This window comes from Dendrobates tinctorius, unplaced genomic scaffold, assembly GCF_039654945.1.
Source record: "Dendrobates tinctorius isolate UK_male_01 unplaced genomic scaffold, ASM3965494v1 ptg000162l, whole genome shotgun sequence".
NCBI classification, from domain to species: domain Eukaryota; kingdom Metazoa; phylum Chordata; class Amphibia; order Anura; family Dendrobatidae; genus Dendrobates; species Dendrobates tinctorius.
In genome coordinates, this window is record NW_027361829.1 from 70,568,993 (window position 1) to 70,595,501 (window position 26,509).

Below are 26,509 nucleotides of genomic sequence, written 5' to 3' on the forward strand. Positions count from 1 at the left end.
CTGAGGGTTGTAGCCAGCAAGTCTCAGTTTTGCCTGCGGGATGGTTATCAAAAATAGAAACGACCACGTCATTTTTTTTATTATTATTTATCTATTTATAGCACAGGCGCCGGGTGACAAATAATCCCATCAGCGGCGCCTGCTCTCGCTATTATTCATTATGATTTATTTATATAGCACCATTAATTCCATGGTGCTTTACATGAGAAGGGGTTACATACAAAGTTATACATATCATTTACAATGACAGACTGGTACAGAGGAGAGAACCCTGTCCTTGAGGACTTACATTCTACGGGATAATGGGGAAGAGACAGAAGGTCGAAGGTGCAGCAGCTCTGGTGGTGGTGAGGCGGCAGAATTTTTATTGCAGGCTGTAAGCTTTCCTGAAGAGATGGGTTTTCAGGTTCCGTTTAAAGGATCCGAGGGTGGTGGATAATCGGACGTGTTGAGGCGTGGAATTCCAGAGGATGGGGTATATTCGGGAGAAATCTTAGAGGCGGTTGGTTGAGGAACGAATAAGTGTGGAGGAGAGTAGGAGGTCTTGGGAGGATCGAAGATTACGTGAGGGAAGATATTGGGAGATTAGTTCAGAGATATAGGGAGGGGACAGTTGTGGATGTCTTTATAGGTCAGTGTTAGTAGTTTGAACTGGATTTGTTGGGGAATTGGGAGCCAGTGGAGGGATTTGCAGAGGGGAAAAACAGGGGAGTAGTGAGGAGAGAGGTGGATTAGTCGGGCAGCAGAGTTGAGCACAGACTGGAGTGGTGCAAGAGAGTTAGCAGGGAGGCTACAGAGTTGAGTGTTGTAGTAGTCAAGGAGGGAGATGATGAGGGCGTGTACAAGAGTTTTAGCAGATTGAGGGTTGAGGAAGGGACGGATTCTAGAAATATTTTTGAGTTGGAGGCGACAGGAGGTGGCATGAGTTTGGACGTACGGTTTTAACACTAGAAGTGCCAGAGAGGGGTCATGTAACATTTCTACCTTTGGAACCCAGAGACGGGTCGAATGACCTGAAGGATTTTATCTAACATCCTATAATCACTGTCTTTTGTTCTGTAATTAAGGCCACTACTGTCGCACCACAGGAGGTTGTTGTTTTCCATTGAGCTTAGCCTTTTAGTTTCTATTTCGTTCTATTCCGTTTATTGTATTTGATAATATAAAGACTATACATATTGTATTTAGTTTAGTTTTATTTGAGCAAAAAAGCACTGAAACAATGAATCATTTTTTATATATTTTAAACAGAGAATTAGAAATTTTAGAGCAAGGTACATGTGAGTAACGACCAGAAGCATTTGTGTCTAAGTCAAGAGGACTGAAATGTCAGTGTGAAAAATATACAAAAGAACAACTGTTATTTGTCTCCATGCTTTTTATTTTTTATATAAAAATAATAAAAAAATACAAGGAATAAAACAATTCCACACATATTTACAATAGGCTGCAGTGGGGACTGCATGTGTGTGTGTGAGTGGCATGTCCCTCTTGTGTGACTAGCATTTTAGCACTCACCGAGCAGTCTGTCTGCACTGTCGGAACATACCTGGCACTGCCTGGGTATGTCCCTGGTACATTTGCCACATGTGTATTTGTAGCAGTCAACACATCTCTCAGTTGCACAATTGTTCATGCATCGATAGTTGACCTGACACTTCGCCCTTTTGCCAGGGCAGGGTGTGGAGTCCGAATCCGGTTGAAGGACTATGTCTTCTCCATCTGAGTCACAAGGGTTGGTGTTGCTCAGGATCAGTTCCAATGCCAGTTGAGTGGTGAGCCTTCTCTGCATTTTGTTTCTTGTGAACAAAATAGGTGAAGCAGTCACCTATTTATCCCCCACAGCACAAAAGGCTGCATGCAAATTTGCTAAGGTGTTAGCAACCTTATGCATATCCCCCGCACAACAATGAAGCTGGGGGGTGGGCAGACACACTCAGGAGCAGCTTACATTCTTTTGCTCTTTTACAAGACCTTTGTTGAGGTGGATCAACACAATTAATTTGTTTTGTTTTCTGTCTGTCATTTTTAACCCACTTCTTTCACATCTTTTTTTAAAAGAAAAACAACTAAATTCTTTTAGAAAAACTGGAAAAATTGAAACAGATTGTATGTTTTGCAAACTATATGGACATTTGACAAAATGACCTGGATAATGCAGCACAACATCACGGATCAGCAGCAAAAGGTTACATCTCTCCCAAAACACTTCATGTGTGCTTCAAAACAAAATGTGTGGTTTATACAAATTGTCAGTTCCCTCAAAATGCAAAGTCTCTTGACCTGTGTTTCACACAGTGTTTTGAGGATGAATTCAGCTCTACTCCCCCCTGCACATTCCTCAGACAATGGCCACATTTACAAATGAAAGGATGCTAATTGGAGCCATCAGAGTCGTCAGTTCGGACTAAGGGTCATTTGACCCTCTTTAAGGACTTCAGGGGGGAGCTCGAAATTTCTGGGACTTCTAGTGTTAAGGACAGGGCAGAGTCAAAAGTTACTCCGAGGCAGCAGATTTCTGATGCGGGAGAGAGAGTGATGCTGTTTACCATAATAGATAGATCGGGTAGGGAAGATACGTGGGATGGAGGAAAGATGATGAGTTAAGTTTTGTCTACATTGAGTTTTAGGAAGCGAGAGGTGAAGAAGGAGGATATGTCTGACAGACAGTCCGGGATTCTGGACAGCAGAGAGGTGACATCTGGGCCAGAGAGGTAGATCTGAGTGTCGTCTGCATACAGGTGGTATTGGAAGCCATGGGACTTTATGAGTTGTCCTAGGCCGAGGGAATAGATGGAAAAAAGTAGGGGCCCCAGGACAGAGCCTTGGGGGACTCCAACAGAGGGAGGGTGGGATGAGGAGGTAGTGTGGGAGTGGGAAACGCTAAATGTGCAGTCGGAAAGGTATGAGGCGATCCAGGACAGGGCAAGGTCTTTGATGCCAAGGGAAGAATCTGTAGCAGTAGGCAGTGGTCGTCCGTTTCAAAGGCAGAGGACAGGTCAAGAAGGAGGAGGATGGAGAACTGTCTGTTAGCTTTGGCTGTAAGTCATTAGTAATTTTGTTCAGGGCAGTTTCGGTGGAGTGGTAGGGGTGGAAGCCAGATTGGAGGTTGTCAAGGAGAGAGTTAGATGAGAGGTGGGAGGAAAGTTGAGCTGGACATGCAGCTCAAGGAGTTTGGAAGCAAACGGGAGCAGTGATATAGGGAGACAGCTGGGCATAGTGGTTGGGTCAAGGTTTGTTTTTTGAGGATGGGTGTGATGGTGGCAAGTTTGAAGGCAGAGGGGAAGGTACCAGAAGATAGCGATAGGTTGAAGAGATGGGTTAGGGCTGGAATGAGTGTGTTAGTGAGGTCGGGGAGGAGGTGGGAAGGGATGGGCACAAGTGGTGTGGTGTGATTTGAAAAACAGATGACTAAGCTCTCCTTCAGTGATGTTGGAGAGGGAGGTTATTAGGGAAGGGCAGAGGTCTGGTATGTGGAGTGGTTGAGGTGGTGGAACAGTAAAGGTTTGCCTTGTTATATTTTTTAAGTAGGTGGCAAAGTCCTCGGCAGAGATGAGGGGAGTTGGAGGTGGCAGTGGTGGGTGGAGGAGAGAGTTAAATGTGCTGAACAGTTGTTTTGGGTTGTGGGATAATGAAAATACAAGGTTTGTGAAAAAGGTCTGTTTAGCAGAGGTGAGGGCTAATTTGAAGGCAAGTGTAGCTTGTTTGAGAGCAGTGAAGTCGTCTGGCAGGGGTGTTTTCTTCCAACGCCGCTCCGTGACCCTGGATGCAGTCAAAGTTTTTTGGTGAGGTTGTTGTGCCAGGGCTGCCTATTGATTCGTCGCACTTTGCCATGCGTGAGAGGAGCGACTGAGTCTATGGCTGATGTGAGGGTGGTGTTGTAGAAAGCGGTGGCACTGTCCGTGCCGTGGAGTGAAGATATGGAGGACAGAGGTAGAAGAGAGTCTGAGAGTGTTTAGGTGTGCGAGGTTTTTGTGAGGATGTGATAGTGGCTGGACATGGGGGGCAGGTGAGAAGGACAAGGATGAGAAGGTGAGTAGATGGTAGTCAGATAGGAGGAATGGAGAGGTTGTGAGATTAGGTAGGGAACAGAGGAGGGTGAAGATGAGGTCTAATGTATGTCCGTCTGTGTGGGTGGCTGTGGAGGACCACTGAGTAAGTCCAAAGGATGAGGTAAGTGACAGGAGTTTGGACGCTGCTTGCTGGTGGGTGTCAATGGGGATGTTGAAGCCCCCAATGATGATGGTTGGGATGTCAGCAGACAAAAAGTGGAGGAGCCAGGTGGAAAATTGGTCAATGAAGGCAGTGGCTGAGCCTGGTGGTCGGTATATGACAGCCATTTTAAGATTAGAGGGAGAATAGATACGAACAAAGTGAACCTTGAAAGAAGGGAGGATAAGGGAGGTTGGGGGTTGGATAGGGTTAAAGGAGCAGTTTTTAGAAAGGAGGAAATCCATTCCTCCGCCATGTCTGTTGCCAGAGCGAGGAGTGTGGGTAAAGTGGAGGCCGCCGTAACTCAGTGAGGCAGGGGAGGCTGTGTCAGGGGGTGTCAACCAGGTCTCAGTGAGGGCCAGGAAGGAAAGATTGCTGGAGGTAAAGAGATCATGGACTACGTGGAGCTTGTTGCAGATGGAGCGGGCATTCCAAAGTGCTAGCGGTAGTTTCTCTTAGTGTGAGAAAGATGGGGGTGAGGATTAGTGGGATGTAGGACACTGTCATCTGAACGCCGATCAGACACTGTTTTTCTGGAAAGTGCCAGAGCGTAACTGGAGAGTAGATCAGTGATGACTACCACTCTAGCACTTTTAACATATGCACTGTGAGAATACATTAGTCTGCAGTTAGATTGATTGACTGCAGACTTTCATGCCAAACACGGACAACCCCTTAAACATTTTTAATAGCTATTAGACACTATCCAAAAGGAACTGAGCTAAAGAAAAGCATAAATTGTAAGGCTTCATTTGTAAAACTGCTTGAATATAAAAAAAAACAACAACTTTGTTTTCTCAAAAACAATTCTTATTTGCATTTCCTTTTTGAGAACCTAAAATAAAATGCAATATGTTTTAAGTTAAGACATGTTCTGGGTCACCTGTGAACAACATGGCATGCAATAAAGGAATGAAAATATTACAGATAAGATATGAAAGCTGTTAGTGCTTCACTGCCTAAATAGCTTTAGGCATGGCCCTAAAAGCTAACGATTGTTTGGAAGGATATTGGGAATCGCTCCAACTTGCAAGAAAATATTGATTCAAGTGCTGCCAAGACTTACTGGGGAGTGGTGAAGTGTCAACAAGACGGGATGCTGTGTCACAGCTTCAAACACTGATAGAGCTGTCCTGATCAGTTCATCGGACGCAGCCTGACCTGGTCACACAAAAAAAAGACATTGTTGTGTTGTAGGACTCTTAGAGTCTCAATTAACCTTTGTTTTAGTAATTCTTTCATGTTGTGGATTGCCCTGAGATGCACTTACCCACTGCTCCTTCCAAATTAGTCTCACCAGTATCCACAGATTTAATTTGGTTCTGGAAAAAAAAGGAAACCAGTTGATTTTGTTATGCTTTTATCAAAGTTATTAGCAAAATAAATATAACATTACAAAACATGACTTTAACCCTTCCACATATATAAAACAGGAAGAATATATTTCCCAAAATGTGCCAATGCTTTGCTTACACATCTCCTTTTTCCTGAATACAAAAAGGTGGGCAGAATAACCAACTAGACCATGTCATTGTAATCAATCTTCAATAGCAGAGCAGTTAAAATAGTATTGCCATCAAAAACATTTATGGTATAGCCAAAGGATGACTGATAGGTGTGGGTCACATCCCTGGAACATGCACATTTTGTGAGTACTGCGTAGGCATACAATTCAACTGTTCATAGGGTCCACTTTATTTTATTTATTATACTCACTTATATGGTGCCATAATATTCCGCAGCGCTTACCAGACATCATCACTGTCCCCATTGGGGCTCACAATCTAGATTCCCTATCAGTATGTCTTTGGAGTGTGGGAGGTAGCCAGAGGAAACCTACGCAAAAATGAGGACAACATACAAACTCCTTCCAGATGTTGTCCTTGTTGGGCTTTGAACCCAGCACCCCAGTGTTGCAGGGCCACATGTAGTAGGTGTAATAATATTAGCAACTACCTCCCAAGGAGAAATGTAGTATAGTTCTTCTCATTCACTATATTGCTTACCCAATGCGCAGGGCATTGAAGTACCTTAGTGTCATGATCCAGGTTGGATCTGACAGATTAAATGCACAAAGTAACTTTTTTTTCCTTTGGCTGTGTGCCAAAGGTGGTTTTGCCCCTGGTGGCCATTAGGGTCATTGTACTGTGGTGATTTCAGTTGTAGCGTTCCCCCCCGGTGGCCTTTAGGGTCATTGCACTCTGGTTACCTTAGTTTGTGCACGTAATTATCTAACAGGTGTGATTGCTCTATAAGAGAGTATCAGGTGTGTTAATCTCTGTTGGTGATAAGTTCCTCATTTGCAAACAAGCCTGGGTAAAGAATGGAGCTGAAGGAGAGTCACGGGCAGCCCAGTCAGAGTGCTGGAGTAGCAGCTATGGTGTCTGCAAGGAGGGCTGGCATGGATTGGTGGAGTGTCAGCTATGGTGTCTGCAAAGATGGCTGGCACTGCTTGGTGGAGTGGCAGCTATGGTGTAGAGCTGCACTCAGAATGCTAGACTCGGCTGCGGAAAGCTGGACTCAAAATGTTGGACTCTTTGGCAGAAAAGCTGGACTCATTTGCTGGACTCTGTTTCGGGACAGCTGCACGCAGGTGTGGACTCTGTTTGCTCCAAGGCTGCACTATGGTGCTGAGAAGATCCGTTGCTGGACAGTGCACCCAGATGTTGGACTTGGTGGAGGAAAAGATGCACACAGGCGGTGGGCTCTGTTGCTGGGAGCTTAAGTAGCTGAGCAAAGCTAAGTGGTGTTCCCCTGTTATGTCACTTTTCCTTATGTGTGTTTAGTGTAGTGGTGGGATTAGTTTCCGCACCGACCAATTCCCTAGTGAGGGTTTAGGTGCAGGGCGAGTCAGGGTTTTGAGGTTCCTGATCGGCGCCCGGTGCAGAACCGGCCTAGGGAACGTTAGGATTGTAGACACACTGACTCAGGGGAGTGCAGGAGGTCTCCACTTCCCTGTTCCCTATCGCAGGGCCACCATTGTTATTGTTACCCAGGTTTTCCCTATTCCTTTGTCTTATTGTATTAATTACCGGCCTGCGTCACATAGGACAATTACACGTGCCGCGTCCTGTTGTATCAGTTACCGGCCTGCTGGCCGTGTCACTCAGGACGGGGCACGTGACACTTAGGAATCTATGGTTGCGACTAGGGCTGATCGAATAGCTTCGGATAAGAGCTTATCAAAATAGCTAGAGCGCTTCCCGAATAGCTGCATCGGTAATCTAGATACCTGGAGCGCTCCAGATAATCAGCTGTTTGGCGTCACATCTGCAGGTGTTGCGGCTGTGTGACAGGAAGAACACATGTATGGAGAGCCCAACAAACATGCTTTCCAAGCATGTGTTGGGCCTGTCACACAGCTGAGACACATGCAGCTGCAGCGCCGAACAGATGATCGGGAGTGCTACAGGTATCCAGGATAGCTATTCGCGATGCACAATAGCTATTCAGATTAGCTCTTACTGAAGCTATTCGATCAACCCTAGTTACAGCCACTAACAACTAACTAAATATCACTATATGAGTGGTCACAACCATGGATACATAGGCTACTGCAATGCCCTGCACATGGGGTAAGCACCATAGCAAATCAGAAGAACTATACTAAATCTCCAATATGGAGGTATTTGCTCATATTATTACACCTACTACATATTGGGATAGGCTCTTCGAGATGGGAATACCTTTTTAAGTACAGTTACACATTCCCCACTTCCATATTACTTCGTGACTTGGTAAAACTGACATGCAAAAATTTGAAAAAGCCTGGATAACAATCGATGAGGGTTGAATAAAAAGTAAAAATAAATGTCTTCATTTATCAACTATTACGCACTTGCTGTATATGAAACAAGTCCTTGATTGATTATTCAGAATGCTTGGAACAGTTATAATTGCCATGAATGTATCCACGTATGTGAAAGGCTTGGCAAAACTTACCAACCCTTATAAATGGGACCGTCTGACAATGTACAGGAGCTTATTTTACAGTCTCTCTCTGTAAATGTCTGCATGCTATTCAATAGATGAGCTTTGTTATATTAATTGTCTCCACTAGATATTGCTCCATTTACACAAACTATGGAACTTATTTAAGGGGCTGTTTGAATGAAGTGAGAAAGTGGGGCTGGCAGACAGAAGACTCCGGTACAGTGCAGAGGAAAGAACTACTCCCCTGCCTAAGGGAGTGCTTCACAGGCATTTGTAAAGAGTACTACAGGTGCAGAAGGACATGTTAGTGGCTGGCAGGCTATTACATCATAATACAGAGGAGGTCATCATTATACCTTAAAAAAAATCTACTGACCCAAATTAAATAAATATTAAATGTACAGTATCTGTCACGGTCAACGTGTGACTGGACACAGCGCCTCCAGCAGGGCGAATTTATGACACACGTGACCCTGGATACAGCGCCTCCAGCGGGGCGAATTTAAATAATACCGGAACGTGCAGCCGGATACACCGCCTCCAGCTGGCGAATTTAAAAAGTACACGTAAAACTGGATACCCCGCCTCCAGCTGGCGAATTTAAATAATAAGGGGAAACACAGGAACAATTACAGTGGTGGGCCCTGTAATAGGAAATAGGGACGTGGAGACCTCCTGAGCTCCCCTGAGGAAGCGTCCCTGGACTCCTTACGTTCCCTATACAGGCTCCGCACCTGTCGCCGCACGCGAACCTTATGCCCTGACTCGCCCTGAACCTAATCCCTCGCTAAGGGCATTGGCCGGTGCGGAAACTAATCCCACCACTGCACTAGATCACACATAAGGAAAGTCACAAACAGGGGAAATAGAAAACTTAGCTCTCTCTGTGCAAATGCTCCAGCACAGAGTCCAGCAACCGACTGCAGCTTTCCTCCTGAATAGCTGCCACCAAGTTCAGTAAGCGCTGCAAAGAACTCCCTTCAGTGACTCCTTCCACACCAGGACTCAGATTGAGCTGAGCAATCTCTCCAGCTCCTTCCACCACCAAGATTGGTTGCAAATGAACAACTATCACCAACCATGATTGAATACCCTGAGACTCATTTATAGAGCCTCACACCTGATTTATAATTACAAATTAAACCTACCACTAAGGTGCGATACCACTCCCCACCACCGGGCAACTTAGAATGAAAGACACCACGTGTGATAATTCCAATGGCCACCGGGGGCAATCACGTCACACTTTGCACTTGACAAAGTAAAAAAAATTCACTTTGTCAGATTTAAAACTGTCAGATCATGACAGTACCCCCTCCTTAATGAGGGGCCTCTGGACCCTGAAGACCACCCCTCATTAGGGAAACCCCTACAGCGGGGACTCCCAGACCCTGAGTTCACCCCACCATCCCCTGAATTCAAATTTATGACAAACACACAGCTGGTATTGGCAATAAAGTTTATTTTGGAGGCATCACTCATCTCCACAGCGCCAACCTGGGAAACGAGTTTATGTATGAGTATCTTTGTTATGAGCTGATCAGGCTCCACAACACACTTCCACAAGATGTTTTTTGGTGGCCACCCATACATGCTCGTTCACACACAGGTCCGGACCTGAACGTTTATTGCACACATTCGATTTGTCATAAAATTGGTGAACTCATTCTGGACCTGATAACAGAGGCGTCCCCCTGTGTCACCACACTCACACCCCCGCACTACACCATAGAGTACACCACACTCCAACCCTTTCCACCACGAGGTCTGCCTCTCACAGGGTTTGCTAGCGGCGAGGGCTGAAACTTGCCCCTACTCTCCCGCCGCACAATCGCTGCTCTCACTGGAGAGGAAGGGGTCCCCTGAAGAGAGACGGCAGAGACAGTAGTCCCAAGGCAGCAGCCCTCACACGACTGCCCCCAGCTGACTACTTCCCTTGCTCGCCAATCTATCCCCGGGTTGTGTTTTTTCAGCCAGGGGAAGCCTAAAACGATAGGTACTGGCATTCCCTCCAAGACGTAGCATGACAAGGACTCCTCATGATGTCCTATACGCAGATGGATGTTTTCTACGACTTGGGTAAGGCTCCCCTGGCTCAGTGGAACAGAGTTAATGGCCTGGACGCTTATAGGTTGGGCCAGCGTCCTACACTTTAGGCCATGAGTCTGGACAAAACGAGCATCCACCAGACTGACTCCTGCTCCGCTGTCCACAAGCACCGGTACCACCTCCGGTACCCCGCCAGCCAACACTTCTGCTGACATAATACCTTGGGAGGGCAAAATGGAGGAAATGTACACTCCCTGGTTGCCTTCCTCCAAACGACCAGGGGTCTGCGGCTTCTGAGATGACACAGATATTTTGGCACGTAATGGGCACGCCTTAAGGAAATGACCAGTCTGCCCACAGAAAAAACATGCCGACACCACTCCCTGAACCGTAGGCAGGCCTGAACACAACCTAACACCTCCTACTTGCATAGGTTCGTCCGGAGACTTGGCACGCCCTGGGCAGGCTCCCATGAAATGGCCCGACTTCCCACAGGAAAAGCATACCCCCCCACCACGGCGAACCCCAGGCAACCCCCTATTTGTACCAACAACACCGGGCTGCCTGGGTTCCACCAACCGTACCGGGGGGTCCTCCCCTGGACAGGACTACTGGGGGCACATTTTGCGCATGTCTTTCCCTAAGGCGTCTATCCACCCGGATGGCGAGGGACATGGCGGCCTCCAGCGACCTGGGGGCGGCGTACTGCACCAGAGTGTCCTGCAATTTTTGAGACAGACCCTGCACAAATTGACTCCTAAGTGCAGGGTCATTCCACTGAGTGTTAGTGGCCCATCTCCTAAACTCGGAGCAGTACTCCTCAGCAACCCGGGCTCCCTGTTTACACCTACGGAGTCGGGATTCCGCCAGAGAGACGCCATCAGGATCCCCATACACAAGCGCCAAAGCCGCAAAAAACTCGTCCACGGACTCTAAAGATGGTGAATCGTCCGGCAGGGAGAAGGCCCAGGATTGGGGATCCCCCTTCAAAAGGGACCTAATGATTCCCACCCGTTGCTCTTCGCTCCCTGAAGAACGAGGACGCAGCCTGAAATATAATTTACAGGCTTGCTGAAATACCAAGAATTGATCTCTCCCTCCAGAAAACCGGTCTGGGAGAGATATCTTGGGTTCTGGCTGAGCCTGTGCCTGAATCAAACCTCCAAAGCCCACCAACAGCTGCAGTTGCTGCACCATCTCACCGCGCAGCCCCCTGATCTCTTCAGTAAAGGTCTGCAGTACCTGGGTAAAGGTTTGCATTAGGTCCATGGCTCAGCAAAAAAAAAAAAATTACGGTTGGTGATAATGTCACGGTCAACGTGTGACTGGACACAGCGCCTCCAGCAGGGCGAATTTATGACACACGTGACCCTGGATACAGCGCCTCCAGCGGGGCGAATTTAAATAATACCGGAACGTGCAGCCGGATACACCGCCTCCAGCTGGCGAATTTAAAAAGTACACGTAAAACTGGATACCCCGCCTCCAGCTGGCGAATTTAAATAATAAGGGGAAACACAGGAACAATTACAGTGGTGGGCCCTGTAATAGGAAATAAGGATGTGGAGACCTCCTGAGCTCCCCTGAGGAAGCGTCCCTGCACTCCTTACGTTCCCTATACAGGCTCCGCACCTGTCGCCGCAAGCGAACCTTATGCCCTGATTCGCCCTGAACCTAGTCCCTCGCTAGGGCATTGGCCGGTGCGGAAACTAATCCCACCACTGCACTAGATCACACATAAGGAAAGTCACAAACAGGGGAAATAGAAAACTTAGCTCTCTCTGTGCAAATGTTCCAGCACAGAGTCCAGCAACCGACTGCAGCTTTCCTCCTGAATAGCTGCCACCAAGTTCAGTAAGCGCTGCAAAGAACTCCCTTCAGTGACTCCTTCCACACCAGGACTCATGTTGAGCTGAGCAATCTCTCCAGCTCCTTCCACCACCAAGGTTGGTTGCAAATGAACAACTATCACCAACCATGATTGAATACCCTGAGACTCATTTATAGAGCCTCACACCTGATTTATAATTACAAATTAAACCTACCACTAAGGTGCGATACCACTCCCCACCACCGGGCAACTTAGAATGAAAGACACCACGTGTGATAATTCCAATGGCCACCGGGGGCAATCACGTCACACTTTGCACTTGACAAAGTAAAAAAAATTCACTTTGTCAGATTTAAAACTGTCAGATCATGACAGTATCACTGTGCAAAAAACTAAGAATAGAAATATATTTAAATACAAAGTCACACATTTTTAAAATTAAAAAATCTAAGTGGATGTCGACCTGGGAGCCACAGTCTAATTTACATCTGTAACACTTAAACATTGTGCCCAGGTTCTGCCGGTAGTAATATAAAACTCTCAGCCAGATATGATATACTCTACATCTGCCAACACCTGGAGAACCATGAACGGAGGACCCAAAGAGCCACATATAGCTCTAGAGTCTCTGGCTGGGGGAACAATTTATTCAAAGGTACATGCAGGGCATTACAAGATAAAAGATGCCAAAGTAATTTTAGGATTTTACAGATGTAAACAGGAGTAGAATGATATACATACAGAATAAAAAAGTATGACAACTGCCTTTACGATAGTAAAGGAATGAAAAGCAATCACTGCCGCCTATGATATACCTGTCCAAAAAATACTGGTTCACATTAAGTCTGGCTAAAAAATTATGGGGCAATGGGTGTATACCACCGTCACTATAGCCATCAGTATCATTGTTACCTAAAAAAAAATATCATATATGCAGAAAAGTTTAGTACTAATTTGTGATTGGCAAGATAAATGCAAATATTACATCTAAGCCAAAACACAAATATATTCTACAATATTATTAAAACAATAATGGAGATAATAATTTGGACACATGTAATAAACAATTACATTATCCTTGAATATGTTCCAGTGATTTGTCCTTCAGACAAAGAAAGCTAGCTAGATTGTCTCCAATGGGAGGCATTGATACCATGCAAATCTTAAACAATTATTGTATGAAGGATACAAGGATATATTGTGGTTTGGGAAATGTGCTTTACATGGTGCAAGGCTTGTTAAAGGGTCAGACAATGACTTGAAGTTTAACTTTGTCCAATAGTTGGTGGTATAAAGAAGCTTCCTCCCTCATGCAAAAGAGCAAATTTGCACTCCTTTGTTTCTAGGGGAGCATTGCCCAACATAAAATGCACTCTATATCAGATGGCTGTCTCTGCAAGAGTAAATAGCACTCCCTCATTACATGCATGCTTTTTGAAATCAATAAGTTAACCAAGAAACCTGAACAAATATCGCAGTCGCACTGCTGCCATTTGATGAATCTTTCAACTGGAGAATGATGAGTAGAAACTTTATCGGGATGTCCACATCTACACGTTTTGAGGGCATACCAACCCCATTATTAGGATATAAACCAACATGTTTTATATTCTGCCGAAGGGGTCAGTCTGACCCCGAAACAGGCAAATATTGACATCCAAAATTAGTTATCCTGCTTATTGCAATTGAATGATCCACCCATTTGGCACCAATTGACATTAAACATTCTATAACTGAACCAAATGCTTCCTACTGCCTGTACAGGAAAGGAAGAAGCATCTACATTGCTCATAACTGTACGTTTCTTTCTGTATTGTGTTCGAAACACAACACACAAAGGTGAGTTGGCCACTACTAGGGAAGATACAAAAATGGATGAACGTCCAGATAGCCCCTCAACACTTCTAATATAAAACTCTTCACTCCTAGAGTGATTTCCCCTTTTTTCTCTCTAGCTCAGGAATGTCAAACTCATTTTCACAGAGGGCCACATCAGAATTATGATTGGCCTCAAAGGGCAGCTTGTAATTGTAAGGGCTTGTGAAGATAACCATGCAACAAACTAAGAGCACAGCTGCAGTGCTCGGACTGGTTAGGAGTTATAAGGCAACTGTCCCTGGGTAGTAGAGCTAAGAGGGCTGTCTCTGGGTAGTAGAGCTAAGAGGTCTGTCCCTAGGTAGTAGCGTTAAGAGCGATGTCCCTTGGTAGCAGAGCTAAGAGCGCTGCCCTGGGTAACAAAGCTAAGAGCGCTGTCCCTGGGTAGTACAGCTAAAAGCGCCGTCTCTTGGTAGTAGAGATTAGAGCGCCGTCTCTGGGTAGTAGAGATAAGAGCGCCGTCTCTGGGTAGTAGAGATACGAGCGCCGTCCCTTGGTAGTAGAGATAAGAGCGCCATCCCTTGGTAGTACTGATAAGAGAGCCGTCTCTGGGTAGTAGAGATAAGAGTGCAGTCTCTGGATAGTAGAGATAAGAGCGCAGTCTCTGGATAGTAGAGATAAGAGCGCAGTCTCTGGATAGAAGAGATAAGAGCACCGTCTCTGGGTAGCAGAGATAGGAGCAGAGTCTCTGGGTAGTAGAGATAAGAGAGCCGCCCCTTGGTAGTAGAGATGAGAGCGCCGTCTCTGGGCAGTAGAGATAAGAGCGCCGTCTCTGGGCAGTAGAGATAAGAGCGCCGTCTCTGGGTAGTAGAGATAAGAGTGCAGTCTCTGGGTAGTAGAGATACGAGCGCCGTCCCTTGGTAGTAGAGATAAGAGTGCCATCCCTTGGTAGTACTGATAAGAGAGCCGTCTCTGGGTAGTAGAGATAAGAGTGCAGTCTCTGGATAGTAGAGATAAGAGCGCAGTCTCTGGATAGAAGAGATAAGAGCACCGTCTCTGGGTAGCAGAGATAAGAGCGCCATCTCTGGGTAGTAGAGATAGGAGCAGAGTCTCTGGGTAGTAGAGATAAGAGAGCCGCCCCTTGGTAGTAGAGATGAGAGCGCCGTCTCTGGGCAGTAGAGATAAGAGCGCCGTCTCTGGGCAGTAGAGATAAGAGCGCAGTCTCTGGGTAGTAGAGATAAGAGCGCCGTCTCTGGGTAGTAGAGATAAGAGCGCCGTCTCTGGGTTGTAGAGATAAGAGCGCCGTCTCTGGGTAGTAGAGATAAGAGCGCCGTCTCTGGGTAGTAGAGATAAGAGCGCCGTCTCTGGGTAGCAGAGATAAGAGCGCCGTCTCTGGGTAGTAGAGATAAGAGCGCCGTCTCTGGGTAGTAGAGATAAGAGCGCCGTCTCTGGGTAGTAGAGATAAGAGCGCCGTCTCTGGGTAGTAGAGATAAGAGCGCCGTCTCTGGGTAGTAGAAATAAGAGCGCCATCTCTGGGCAGAAGAGATAAGAGTTCCGTCTCTGGGTAGTAGTGATAAGAGTGCCATCTCTGGGCAGTAGAGATAAGAGCGCCGTCTCTGGGTAGTAGAGATAAGAGTGCCGTCTGTCGGTAGTAGAGATAAGAGCGCCATCCCTAGGAAGTGGAGCTAATAGTGCTGTCCTTGGGTAGAGCTAAGAGCACTGTCCTTTGTAGTAGAGCTAAAACTGTTGTCCTTTGGTAGTAGAGATAAGAGCGCCGTCTCTAGGTAGTAGAGATAAGTGCGCCGCCTCTAGGTAATAGAGATAAGAGCGCCGCCTCTGGGTAGTAGAGATAAGAGCGCCGTCTCTGGGTAGTAGAGATAAGAGCGCCGTCTCTGTGTAGTAGAGATAACAGCACCGTCTCTGGGTAGCACAGCTAAGAGTGTCGTCTCTGGGTAGTACAGCTAAGACCGCTATCTCTGGCTAGTACAGCTAAAAGCGCTGTCTCTGGGTAGTACAGATGAGAGCGCCATCTCTGGGTAGTAGAGATCAGAGCGCTGTCTCTGGGTAGTACAGCTAAGAGCACCGTTTCTGGGTAGTACAGCTAAGAGCAATGTTTCTGGGTAATAGGGCTAAGAGCGCGGTCCTAAATTTTCCAAAATGCCAGTAACTACCCGGCAGTAACTTAGTAAGAACTATAGTTATGCAGATAAACCATGTGTAAGTCTGTTCTACCACAGCTGAGTTAAACAATGTGAGCAGTGAGAAATAAATTATTGACATAGCAAAAAAAGCAGGACTACAGAGTATATGTTTTATCTTCCTGGTCTTCAACGACCAAAGAAATCCATAGGATTACACTTTTTGCTATTTCCAATAAAAAGAAGCTGTGTTTTTAACAAATTACCTTTTTGTGATATGTCTCTTTTGGTTATCTTTAAAAATATGAAAATCTGTCAGCTAAACCAACAGGGACCCATGAAACCTGTCATCTTTCTCTCTAATTTACACTAGTCTCTCCATAATTAATGTACATTCTCCAGCGCATACAGTAGCCTGACAACAGATTTTCTGTGATTTCTAATAAAGCCGTTATTTGTGACATGAGACTCCCGAACACAGGGAGACGCAACGTTCATCCAGTCTGCTGCCTTCATTTGTAGGTAACATATGAATTTAAGTTATTTCTGCAGGTATTGTACGCAGTACAGATAAGTCTGCCCTATAATTACCTTAAGAATGGATATTAAGCATACGATACAGACTTACAGAGCGCAGAATTAAGCGGAACATGGTGATATCCTGTCCTTCAACTCAAGAGCTCTGAGTATAGAAAAAAACATATACTTCATCACGTAGATAGAGTAGTAGAAGTTATAACAATCTCACAAGAACTGTGCCCAATGAAGTTCCCTAGAGTGGGGCTGAGAAAGGGATTTCTGATTATATTATCTTCCACTCCAATCTCTAATAACTTCCCATTGGGATTTTGAGACAAGCTATATTTCACTTAAAAAAGGATTCTGTTAATGGTCTCTGGCAAGTAATTACTATTTAAAACATGTTTGGTGTCCCATGGTTCATATTGTTCTTCTGACTTGAATCACTCTACTCCTGTGAGATTGGTTGGAGATAACCCACAGGATATGATTTATATAATACAACCTGGAACTGGGGAGAAAAGCAGTACTGGAGCCTGTGCTTTTAGATCGGAGACTAATAGATTTATCTAGCTTGAGGACTGCAAATTCTATTTTTCTTATATAGGCTGGGAAAGTATTGTCAAATATTAAATTGCTGGAAGCAGAGGATCTCTCTGCCTCTGCCGCTCAATACAGAACTTACCTTGATCAGTCTGCAGCTACTTACAAATTCCAGCTTGAAAACAAGGACAATTGTGAGTGCTTGTGATGGCGCCATACAGAGAGAATTGAGCTCATTAGATGTCTTTCATAAATATATACAGTGGGGCAAAAAAGTATTTAGTCAGTCAGCAATAGTGCAAGTTCCACCACTTAAAAAGATGAGAGGCGTCTGTAATTTACATCATAGGTAGACCTCAACTATGGGAGACAAACTGAGAAAAAAAAATCCAGAAAATCACATTGTCTGCTTTTTTTTTCATTTTATTTGCATATTATGGTGGAAAATAAGTATTTGGTCAGAAACAAAATTTCATCTCAATACTTTGTGATATATCCTTTGTTGGCAATGACAGAGGTCAAACGTTTTCTGTAAGTCTTCACAAGGTTGCCACACACTGTTGTTGGTATGTTGGCCCATTCCTCCATGCAGATCTCCTCTAGAGCAGTGATGTTTTTGGCTTTTCGCTTGGCAACACGGACTTTCAACTCCCTCCAAAGGTTTTCTATAGGGTTGAGATCTGGAGACTGGCTAGGCCACTCCAGGACCTTGAAATGCTTCTTACGAAGCCACTCCTTCGTTGCCCTGGCGGTGTGCTTTGGATCATTGTCATGTTGAAAGACCCAGCCACGTTTCATCTTCAATGCCCTTGCAGATGGAAGGAGGTTTGCACTCAAAATCTCACAATACATGGCCCCATTCATTCTTTCATGTACCCGGATCAGTCGTCCTGGCCCCTTTGTAGAGAAACAGCCCCAAAGCATGATGTTTCCACCACCATGCTTTACAGTAGGTATGGTGTTTGATGGATGCAACTCAGTATTCTTTTTCCTCCAAACACGACAAGTTGTGTTTCTACCAAACAGTTCCAGTTTGGTTTCATCAGACCATAGGACATTCTCCCAAAACTCCTCTGGATCATCCAAATGCTCTCTAGCAAACTTCAGACGGGCCCGGACATGTACAGGCTTAAGCAGTGGGACACTGCAGGATCTGAGTCCATGGTGGCGTAGTGTGTTACTTATGGTAGGCCTTGTTACATTGGTCCCAGCTCTCTGCAGTTCATTCACTAGGTCCCCCCGCATGGTTCTGGGATTTTTGCTCACCGTTCTTGTGATCATTCTGACCCCACGGGGTGGGATTTTGCGTGGAGCACCAGATCGAGGGAGATTATCAGTGGTCTTGTATGTCTTCCAATTTCTAATTATTGCTCCCACAGTTGATTTCTTCACTCCAAGCTGGTTGGCTATTGCAGATTCAGTCTTCCCAGCCTGGTGCAGGGATACAATTTTGTTTCTGGTGTCCTTTGACAGCTCTTTGGTCTTCACCATAGTGGAGTTTGGAGTCAGACTGTTTGAGGGTGTGCACAGGTGTCTTTTTATACTGATAACAAGTTTAAACAGGTGCCATTACTACAGGTAATGAGTGGAGGAAAGAGGAGACTCTTAAAGAAGAAGTTACAGGTCTGTGAGAGCCAGAAATCTTGATTGCTTGTTTCTGACCAAATACTTATTTTCCACCATAATATGCAAATAAAATGAAAACAAAACAGACAATGTGATTTTCTGGATTTTTTTTTCTCAGTTTGTCTCCCATAGTTGAGGTCTACCTATGATGTAAATTACAGACGCCTCTCATCTTTTTAAGTGGTGGAACTTGCACTATTGCTGACTGACTAAATACTTTTTTGCCCCACTGTATATATATACACATATATATATATATATATATATTATATATATATACACACATACATACATACACACCGGTATACATGAATGATGGGACTATAAAATTCTTAAACAATAAAATATAATATAGTTTTTAAAGATTACCTATTACCTCCTTATAATGGCCATTTTTATGGCAAAATGCATTAGCTAGTCCAAAATCTTTTTCTAAAATATTGTGCAAAATTTTTAATTGATTACATTAATTAACAATTTCTAATTGTTGTATATCGCAATCTGTTTTTAAAAATGGAAAAACAAATAAAAACCTTGCAATTTTCACACTGGCCGCTGGAACTTTTTTAGACTCGTGCCTATTGTTCAGGAACTCTACATGAACAGTAGGAAACATAAATTGACAGATCTTTTGGATTGAAGCATCTAATAAGCTTGTGTAAAGGTCATTGTGAAGGCAATAGGAGCGGTGACATCACTTATAGTGTAGACTGGATTCTGTGATATCAGTCATGGCACTCATTCTTGTGAAAGAACAAGAAGCAAGAGTCTAAAATAGCCCCAGTGAGAAAATTAGAAGTGTTCCTTTAGTCAAAAGTGTACAATTTGAAACTAAAACCTGTTATGCAGGAGTTAAGGGAAATAAGAGAAATCAAATCAATATGAAAAAGCTTTCTATCTCTATAGGTCACACCTTTTTGCCTCCAACATTGTCTATTTCTCAGAGATAGGGAACATTCATATTGATTGGATCTACTAGCCTGAACCTTGGGTTGATGCAGTGGGAATGCGGCAGTATGATTAATGTAATGCGACATTTGGTTTTGTGCCCCTAGCACAAAACCATAAGGTTAGAGTAATAAATAGCACTTCTATTTAGTTCTATTTGAGATACATCAGGTTTGAAACTATCACACCAGAGAGCACTTCCCCTTTTCTTTTTTAGGATGATAATTATTACTAATTTCTCATGAAAGTGTCACATTCTGTTGGGACATGTGGTACATTTGAGATTAGAAGATTGCAGCGATTAGTTGAACACAGGTCCTCTTTAAATCCCAAGGGTCATTCATAAGTTAACAGGTTTCTTGTGGCATGGAAAGGGTTTAGAGTTCCTCGTCATCTATTGGCTGTGCTGCTTATTGGAACCACACCCTTCCATAAAATAAACTTGTGTCTGGCTTCCCTCTGTCAGGAACCCCGCACTGCACTTGCTCATTGAGCCAGTGCGCGTGTCCTGACTACAAAAACATTGCTCAAAGATACCTGTGGAGCAGGGCAGCAGCTGTGACTATGCGTGCTTCAGAGTATCAGGACCTGAAGCACGTGACTGCTGTGGGCGTGGCCTAAGCTCCACAGAGCTAGGAGCTGCAGGGAAACTCCTAGAAAGGTAACTACAGGACAATGTTACCAAAGGGAAATGACAGAGACAGAAACCAGATGAAGCCGGGGTCAAAGCACAAGATAGCTATACAGTACCAAAGGGTTAGACAGAATGGATAGTCAGGACATAGCAATAGATCAGAGAACCAGAACGGGCAATAGACGGTACAATAGGGACAAACTGTAACGGAGTAATGATAGCCAAGCCAGGAGGTCAGAACCAGAAAAGACAATAGTACCAAAACGAGAGACGGAGTACAGAGTGAGGGAACAGACCGGGTCATACACGGGAAGCAAACAAGCAACGCAGAATACACGCACACCAGGGGTCAGACACACCATAACAACAGTATAGCTGACAGAGAACCCTGGTAAAGAGTGAGTATAAAAACCCCTCCCAGATCTAGAAAGAGGCCACGAACACTTAACCCTGTGAGTGCAGGGCAAGAACCCTGTTCAAACCATGACACCCTCCATGCAAGCAATAGAATCTTCATTCTGTTCTTGCCTGCATTGGAGAAGTTGTTTCTCAAGTGTCGCTCTTGTCATCTTGAGAGTCTTACATGCATTTTTTTCTGAATACCTCTTCCTTCCCCTTATTGGCGTTCCTTCGGGTTGCTTTTCTACCCATTTACTGTGCACCAATCTCCCCTTTGTATTTTATCCTGTGTGCCTGTGGTTTGATTGTGCCTTGGATTATCCCCGTCTGTCCAGCCGGTGTTAGCCCTTATACCCTTGCCCTCTCCCTCACTGGGGGAAGGTGGAAGCTGCATAGGATTTTGTAGCAGCACATAGGGGTACAAGAATCAGCATCTCCACCTTCATGAATAATCCCGGGGTAACGGATAGACTCGGGTTTCCCTCTAGAAAAGGGACAGTATAGGGTCAATCTTTCCTCGAATTTGTGATTGGTAGAGGTCCAACCTCCATGCAATCCTTCCATTAACAAACAGGCCTTCAATGTGTAATTGGAGTAGTCTGACTCCCAAGTCCATATGAATGGTTGCAATAGACAACTCATCCACTCTCTTTCGCAAGGTTGACTGAAAAATGCTGTCTATGGTAGATGAACGAACAAGAACACCTGAGACAAGCTTTAGACAGAAGGGATCAACCATTTACAAAATTGAGAATAAAAAAATAACGTAATTGAAACAAAGCAAAGATTTATTTTATGTCTGAAAGAGGCTAATTACAATTAGCATATCAAAGGCTAAAATAGAGCAAGAGTATTATACATTAGATGGTGGCCGTAATTTTGCACAGGATCCATTTGTGGCCCTATCGACAATGGTTACACTCTGCTTTGCTACATTTGTACATTTAAGATTTTGGGTCAACTGGCACATTTATTGCATATATACAGACCCAACTTTTGAGAAAGATGGGGGTCCCAGAGGTAGGCTAGGATCTATTGGACATTTATAGCATATACTATCAAGTTTCCAAATGTCCCAGGGGATAAGCCCTTTAAACACATCTTGTTGACTTGTTTCGTGCAATAGATTCTGGCTGCCTTCATCGTCTCGTTACTAAAATTCCATATATTCATTTCCTACTTTTAGTCTTCAGGGTTGGCACATTTTATTATCTTTTATGAACATACTGTACTGCGAAAGAAGCTGTTAATAGATAATCTGCAGTGGAATTCTAAACTCATGACTTTTGGGAAAACTGCGAGCACAATATACATTCAACAAAAATCTTCCTAAAAATCATACAAGCTCAGCATCTAATATAAATGAAAATAGCAGGAATTATATTTCCATTTGGTAATGTATTCTCTGAAGCTATATAGAGTACTGCTGAAGGGATGTGAAATTCATATCGCAATAGGATGTTGTTACTATCAATGAATCCTAAAGCCGTAAAACACAGAGAAAAAAAACATTATACACCTTCTAAAATATTAACATTCTAATTAGATCAAATAAAGATATTTTAGGATTTAGCATTTTTTTTTATCATCACCTCATTATATGCTTTATGAAACAAAAATTTCTAGACTTTCACATTTTTCTACCAATTCTACACTTGAGGCTACTAAATTGTAAATGACACTAATCAGTTTTCTTGGAATCAACACCCCGTGGAAAGTGCATGCATACAAATTAAATCAACACAAGTCACTTTATTTTCTTGAATGCTGCATATACCCGATCCTACTGAACAAATTCCATATTCTAATTATCAACAGCAGACATACAGTACCGGGCAATACTCCCTGATGTCATCTCTTCGGTATTCCCAGATTAATATTACTATGAGAAGAATTGAGGTGCATGAAAGATTGTTAAGAGAAATTTAAAAAAAAAACCCACTATCTACATATTTATACATACACATACATGTAAAAGTTTGAAGAAATCAGAGAGCACAATAGGGTGCTACCCCCATGGAGGGTGAGTGGGTAAGTGCTTGGTTAACGCTCACCTGATGGAGTTGGGAAAGGCACAACTCCTGTGTATCATAAATGTTATTTTATGTTGCCCCATGGCTGGTGGATAGATCCTCCTGGAAATATTGGATCCAGTTGGATAAAACATGTTAGATGGGCTGCGCTGCTGAAATAAACCGATTCTTTAACAATTATGCCAATAATGGTTTCTGATTCACAACGTGTTTTAATGCCGTACCGATGTCTTTATCAGGTAAAAAAAACACAAATGTATCATTTTGGTACATTTCTTACTTTTTCACTCCGTAAAGACAAGGTCAGTACAGCATTGAAACACTAGGGGAGCTGAATTTATGATCTTTTGATTGCTCAAAGGAGTAACGCGGCCCAAGACATGGCAAGGTAATGCAAATGAGCTACTTAAAGGCCACTGTCAAAGATTGACAGGAGCACTTAACGTAAAAGCAGGAGCGATCACAGCGTGATGCTACTAAAAGTCAGAAGTTGGCTGTATGAAACAGCAGACCTCTGCTGTGTGTGGAGTGAGCTCACCTCTGGGCAATGAATAATGACCTGGGTACGGTCTGAAATGTCGTAGGAAAAAGCACTAAATCTTTTTGGATATACTAGAGAATGCCACGATTTTAAGATGTTGGAATATTTTATTTGGAAAACGGCTTGAAGTTTTGTCGTGCCACATCAGGCAGGGATGGCTTTATATGTACCGAGGACCCTGCAGTTGCCTTCATAGAAGTGAATGGGTAATCATCTTTTTATCATTTAAGACTGACAAATATAACTGAGGCATCGGGAGCAATCCTAGGTATCCAAGGACGATTTTAGTATGTTTTCTATTGAGCCTACTTTCACATTAGCTTTTTTTTGCGCATCGTGCGCAATAGAAACGCAAGCAAAAAATGCATCATGCGTTTTTGCATGCGTTTGCGTTTTTTTATGTGCATTCGATCTCTAAGGGTTAAAACCAGTGTCAACACATTTTTATGCCAAATACGTATGCGCAATTAAACTCAGACGAACGCATGTCCATGCGCACGCCTGCGCTCCCACTGTAATGCGTTATTTTGTTGCATTCCGTGTGCAAGCGTGCACATACGGGGTTTTCTACGCCTTTTAGCGGACCTAAAAATGCAACAGGTTATGTGTGGCGCGCCTAGGCGCACACGACGAAAAAACGCATGTGCACGAAAACGCATACGAACACGTGCAAACGCAAGACCATGCACCCCCATATTAAACATAGGGGCGCATGCGACCGATAGCACATGATGCGCTGCGCTAAAAAATGCTTATGTGAAACCAGCCAAAAAGATGACGTCACAAGAAAAGGTAACATTCTGAGGTTTGCTATGTGGAATCATGTTTTATAACCCCAAAACAGAAGCATTATTTCCTCTGTTTGCTGACTAGTCGTACACAACCACTTGCCACCCAAAGCTGTGCCGCCCCACTCTCCGAGAGCCCCGTATTCTGCCAGGGACATGCACATTGTTAGCCAGTAATAAGATTTAACTTCTTTTCAGTTTCATTTTTTTTTTAACTGAGACTTGGTTCACACTGGCGTAAGTTTTTCCCTATTAGGAGATTAGAAATTAGAATTAAGACAGAATTGATGCCAGGGACGGACCCAACATATGACAAACACCAGCGGCACCAGATGGACCTTATTTACTTATAATGAGGTCCATCGGTTTTCTGTCATTATCTTCAAATTATGAGCCTGCTGCCTACTAAGGGGCTTGTGTATAATTTGTCCTTATGCTCATTATTTTATAGGTAATAAATAGCACACCATTCTGCACTAGGTCTAAGGACGAACCTAGCCTGACTGTGAGAAATTGATTTGATATTAAGCAGAAACCATTCTTTCCTTTGTCCACACATTATTTTAAACACCACTGGGTGTAACAAAACTCGAAAGTGTGACAGAATCAGTTTAACACTGAACAGTTGGCAAGGTCTTATTTTGCCAACTGTGTTTCCTTTATTTTTTTTAGAATTGTGTTTTTTTTATGTACAAGTCCCTATATATAAACATGAGATTATATCACTAGAAATTCTGTGTAATATGGTTCTAATGAGTTACCACCACCTTCCATAAATCATGGCTGCATCAGGAAGACGTCACAACCATAGGAAAAGTGTTTTTTCAGCTCACAGCCATGTGGAGAAATACAATCCTGAATCTCTCCAACGATGCTCTGACAACTCCAAGCTGGTCTCCATGTGTGAACAATGAAAAAAAAATTGAAAAGTTGCAATTCGGCATCAGTTGAAAAAAGTAAAGATTAAGGACAGTCATGGGGTCTGAAACAGGCAGGTAGGAGTGCATGTGTCTCAAGTTTTAATTTTACATATAGCTTTTAAGATGGAAATAAAGTAATTCAATAAATGTTTACTTTAAAGAAAGAAAAAAAAACTAGTGCCAGATTGCTTTTTCATGAAAAAAAAGGACCTGAAAAAAAAGGACCTGAAAAAAAGGACCAGTAAGTATGGAAACTGGACCAGCGCTAGTTATCAGTAAAGGGATTCAGAATGGTTATTTTTCTACTATACAACATTTTAACAATATAAGATTTACTGGTGAAAAACCTAATTAAGGAGTAAAGTGAATCTGTCAGGAGAAAGTCTACATGGGCATGTAGGTCATATGAAGTTGAAAAAAGTAATATCTTCACAAAATCCGACATACAGTGGGGCAAAAAAGTATTTAGTCAGTCAGCAATAGTGCAAGTTCCACCACTTAAAAAGATGAGAGGCGTCTGTAATTTACATCATAGGTAGACCTCAACTATGGGAGACAAACTGAGAAAAAAAAATCCAGAAAATCACATTGTCTGTTTTTGTTTCATTTTATTTGCATATTATGGTGGAAAATAAGTATTTGGTCAGAAACAAGCAATCAAGATTTCTGGCTCTCACAGACCTGTAACTTCTTCTTTAAGAGTCTCCTCTTTCCTCCACTCATTACCTGTAGTAATGGCACCTGTTTAAACTTGTTATCAGTATAAAAAGACACCTGTGCACACCCTCAAACAGTCTGACTTCAAACTCCACTATGGTGAAGACCAAAGAGCTGTCAAAGGACACCAGAAACAAAATTGTAGCCCTGCACCAGGCTGGGAAGACTGAATCTGCAATAGCCAACCAGCTTGGAGTGAAGAAATCAACTGTGGGAGCAATAATTAGAAAATGGAAGACATACAAGACCACTGATAATCTCCCTCGATCTGGTGCTCCACGCAAAATCCCACCCCGTGGGGTCAGAATGATCACAAGAACGGTGAGCAAAAATCCCAGAACCACGCGGGGGGACCTAGTGAATGAACTGCAGAGAGCTGGGACCAATGTAACAAGGCCTACCATAAGTAACACACTACGCCACCATGGACTCAGATCCTGCAGTGCCAGATGTGTCCCACTGCTTAAGCCTGTACATGTCCGGGCCCGTCTGAAGTTTGCTAGAGAGCATTTGGATGATCCAGAGGAGTTTTGGGAGAATGTCCTATGGTCTGATGAAACCAAACTGGAACTGTTTGGTAGAAACACAACTTGTCGTGTTTGGAGGAAAAAGAATACTGAGTTGCATCCATCAAACACCATACCTACTGTAAAGCATGGTGGTGGAAACATCATGCTTTGGGGCTGTTTCTCTGCAAAGGGGCCAGGACGACTGATCCGGGTACATGAAAGAATGAATGGGGCCATGTATCGTGAGATTTTGAGTGCAAACCTCCTTCCATCAGCAAGGGCATTGAAGATGAAACGTGGCTGGGTCTTTCAACATGACAATGATCCAAAACACACCGCCAGGGCAACGAAGGA

The 26,509-nt window shown here is 43.8% G+C and overlaps 1 protein-coding gene across 3 annotated transcripts in view; it reads right to left on the reverse strand.

The window, feature by feature from the left end:
* The window catches only part of ULK4 (unc-51 like kinase 4), a 1,062,038-nt gene that overhangs the window by 542,658 nt on the left and 492,871 nt on the right, over window positions 1-26,509 (reverse strand). For all 3 annotated transcript variants that reach the window (XM_073550092.1, XM_073550091.1, XM_073550093.1), the window contains exons 26-27: window positions 5,483-5,534; window positions 5,279-5,373 (exon numbers count right to left, since the gene is read on the reverse strand). In XM_073550092.1, the coding sequence (XP_073406193.1) occupies window positions 5,279-5,373; window positions 5,483-5,534 (147 nt within the window). The remainder of the gene's footprint in view (window positions 1-5,278; window positions 5,374-5,482; window positions 5,535-26,509) is intronic.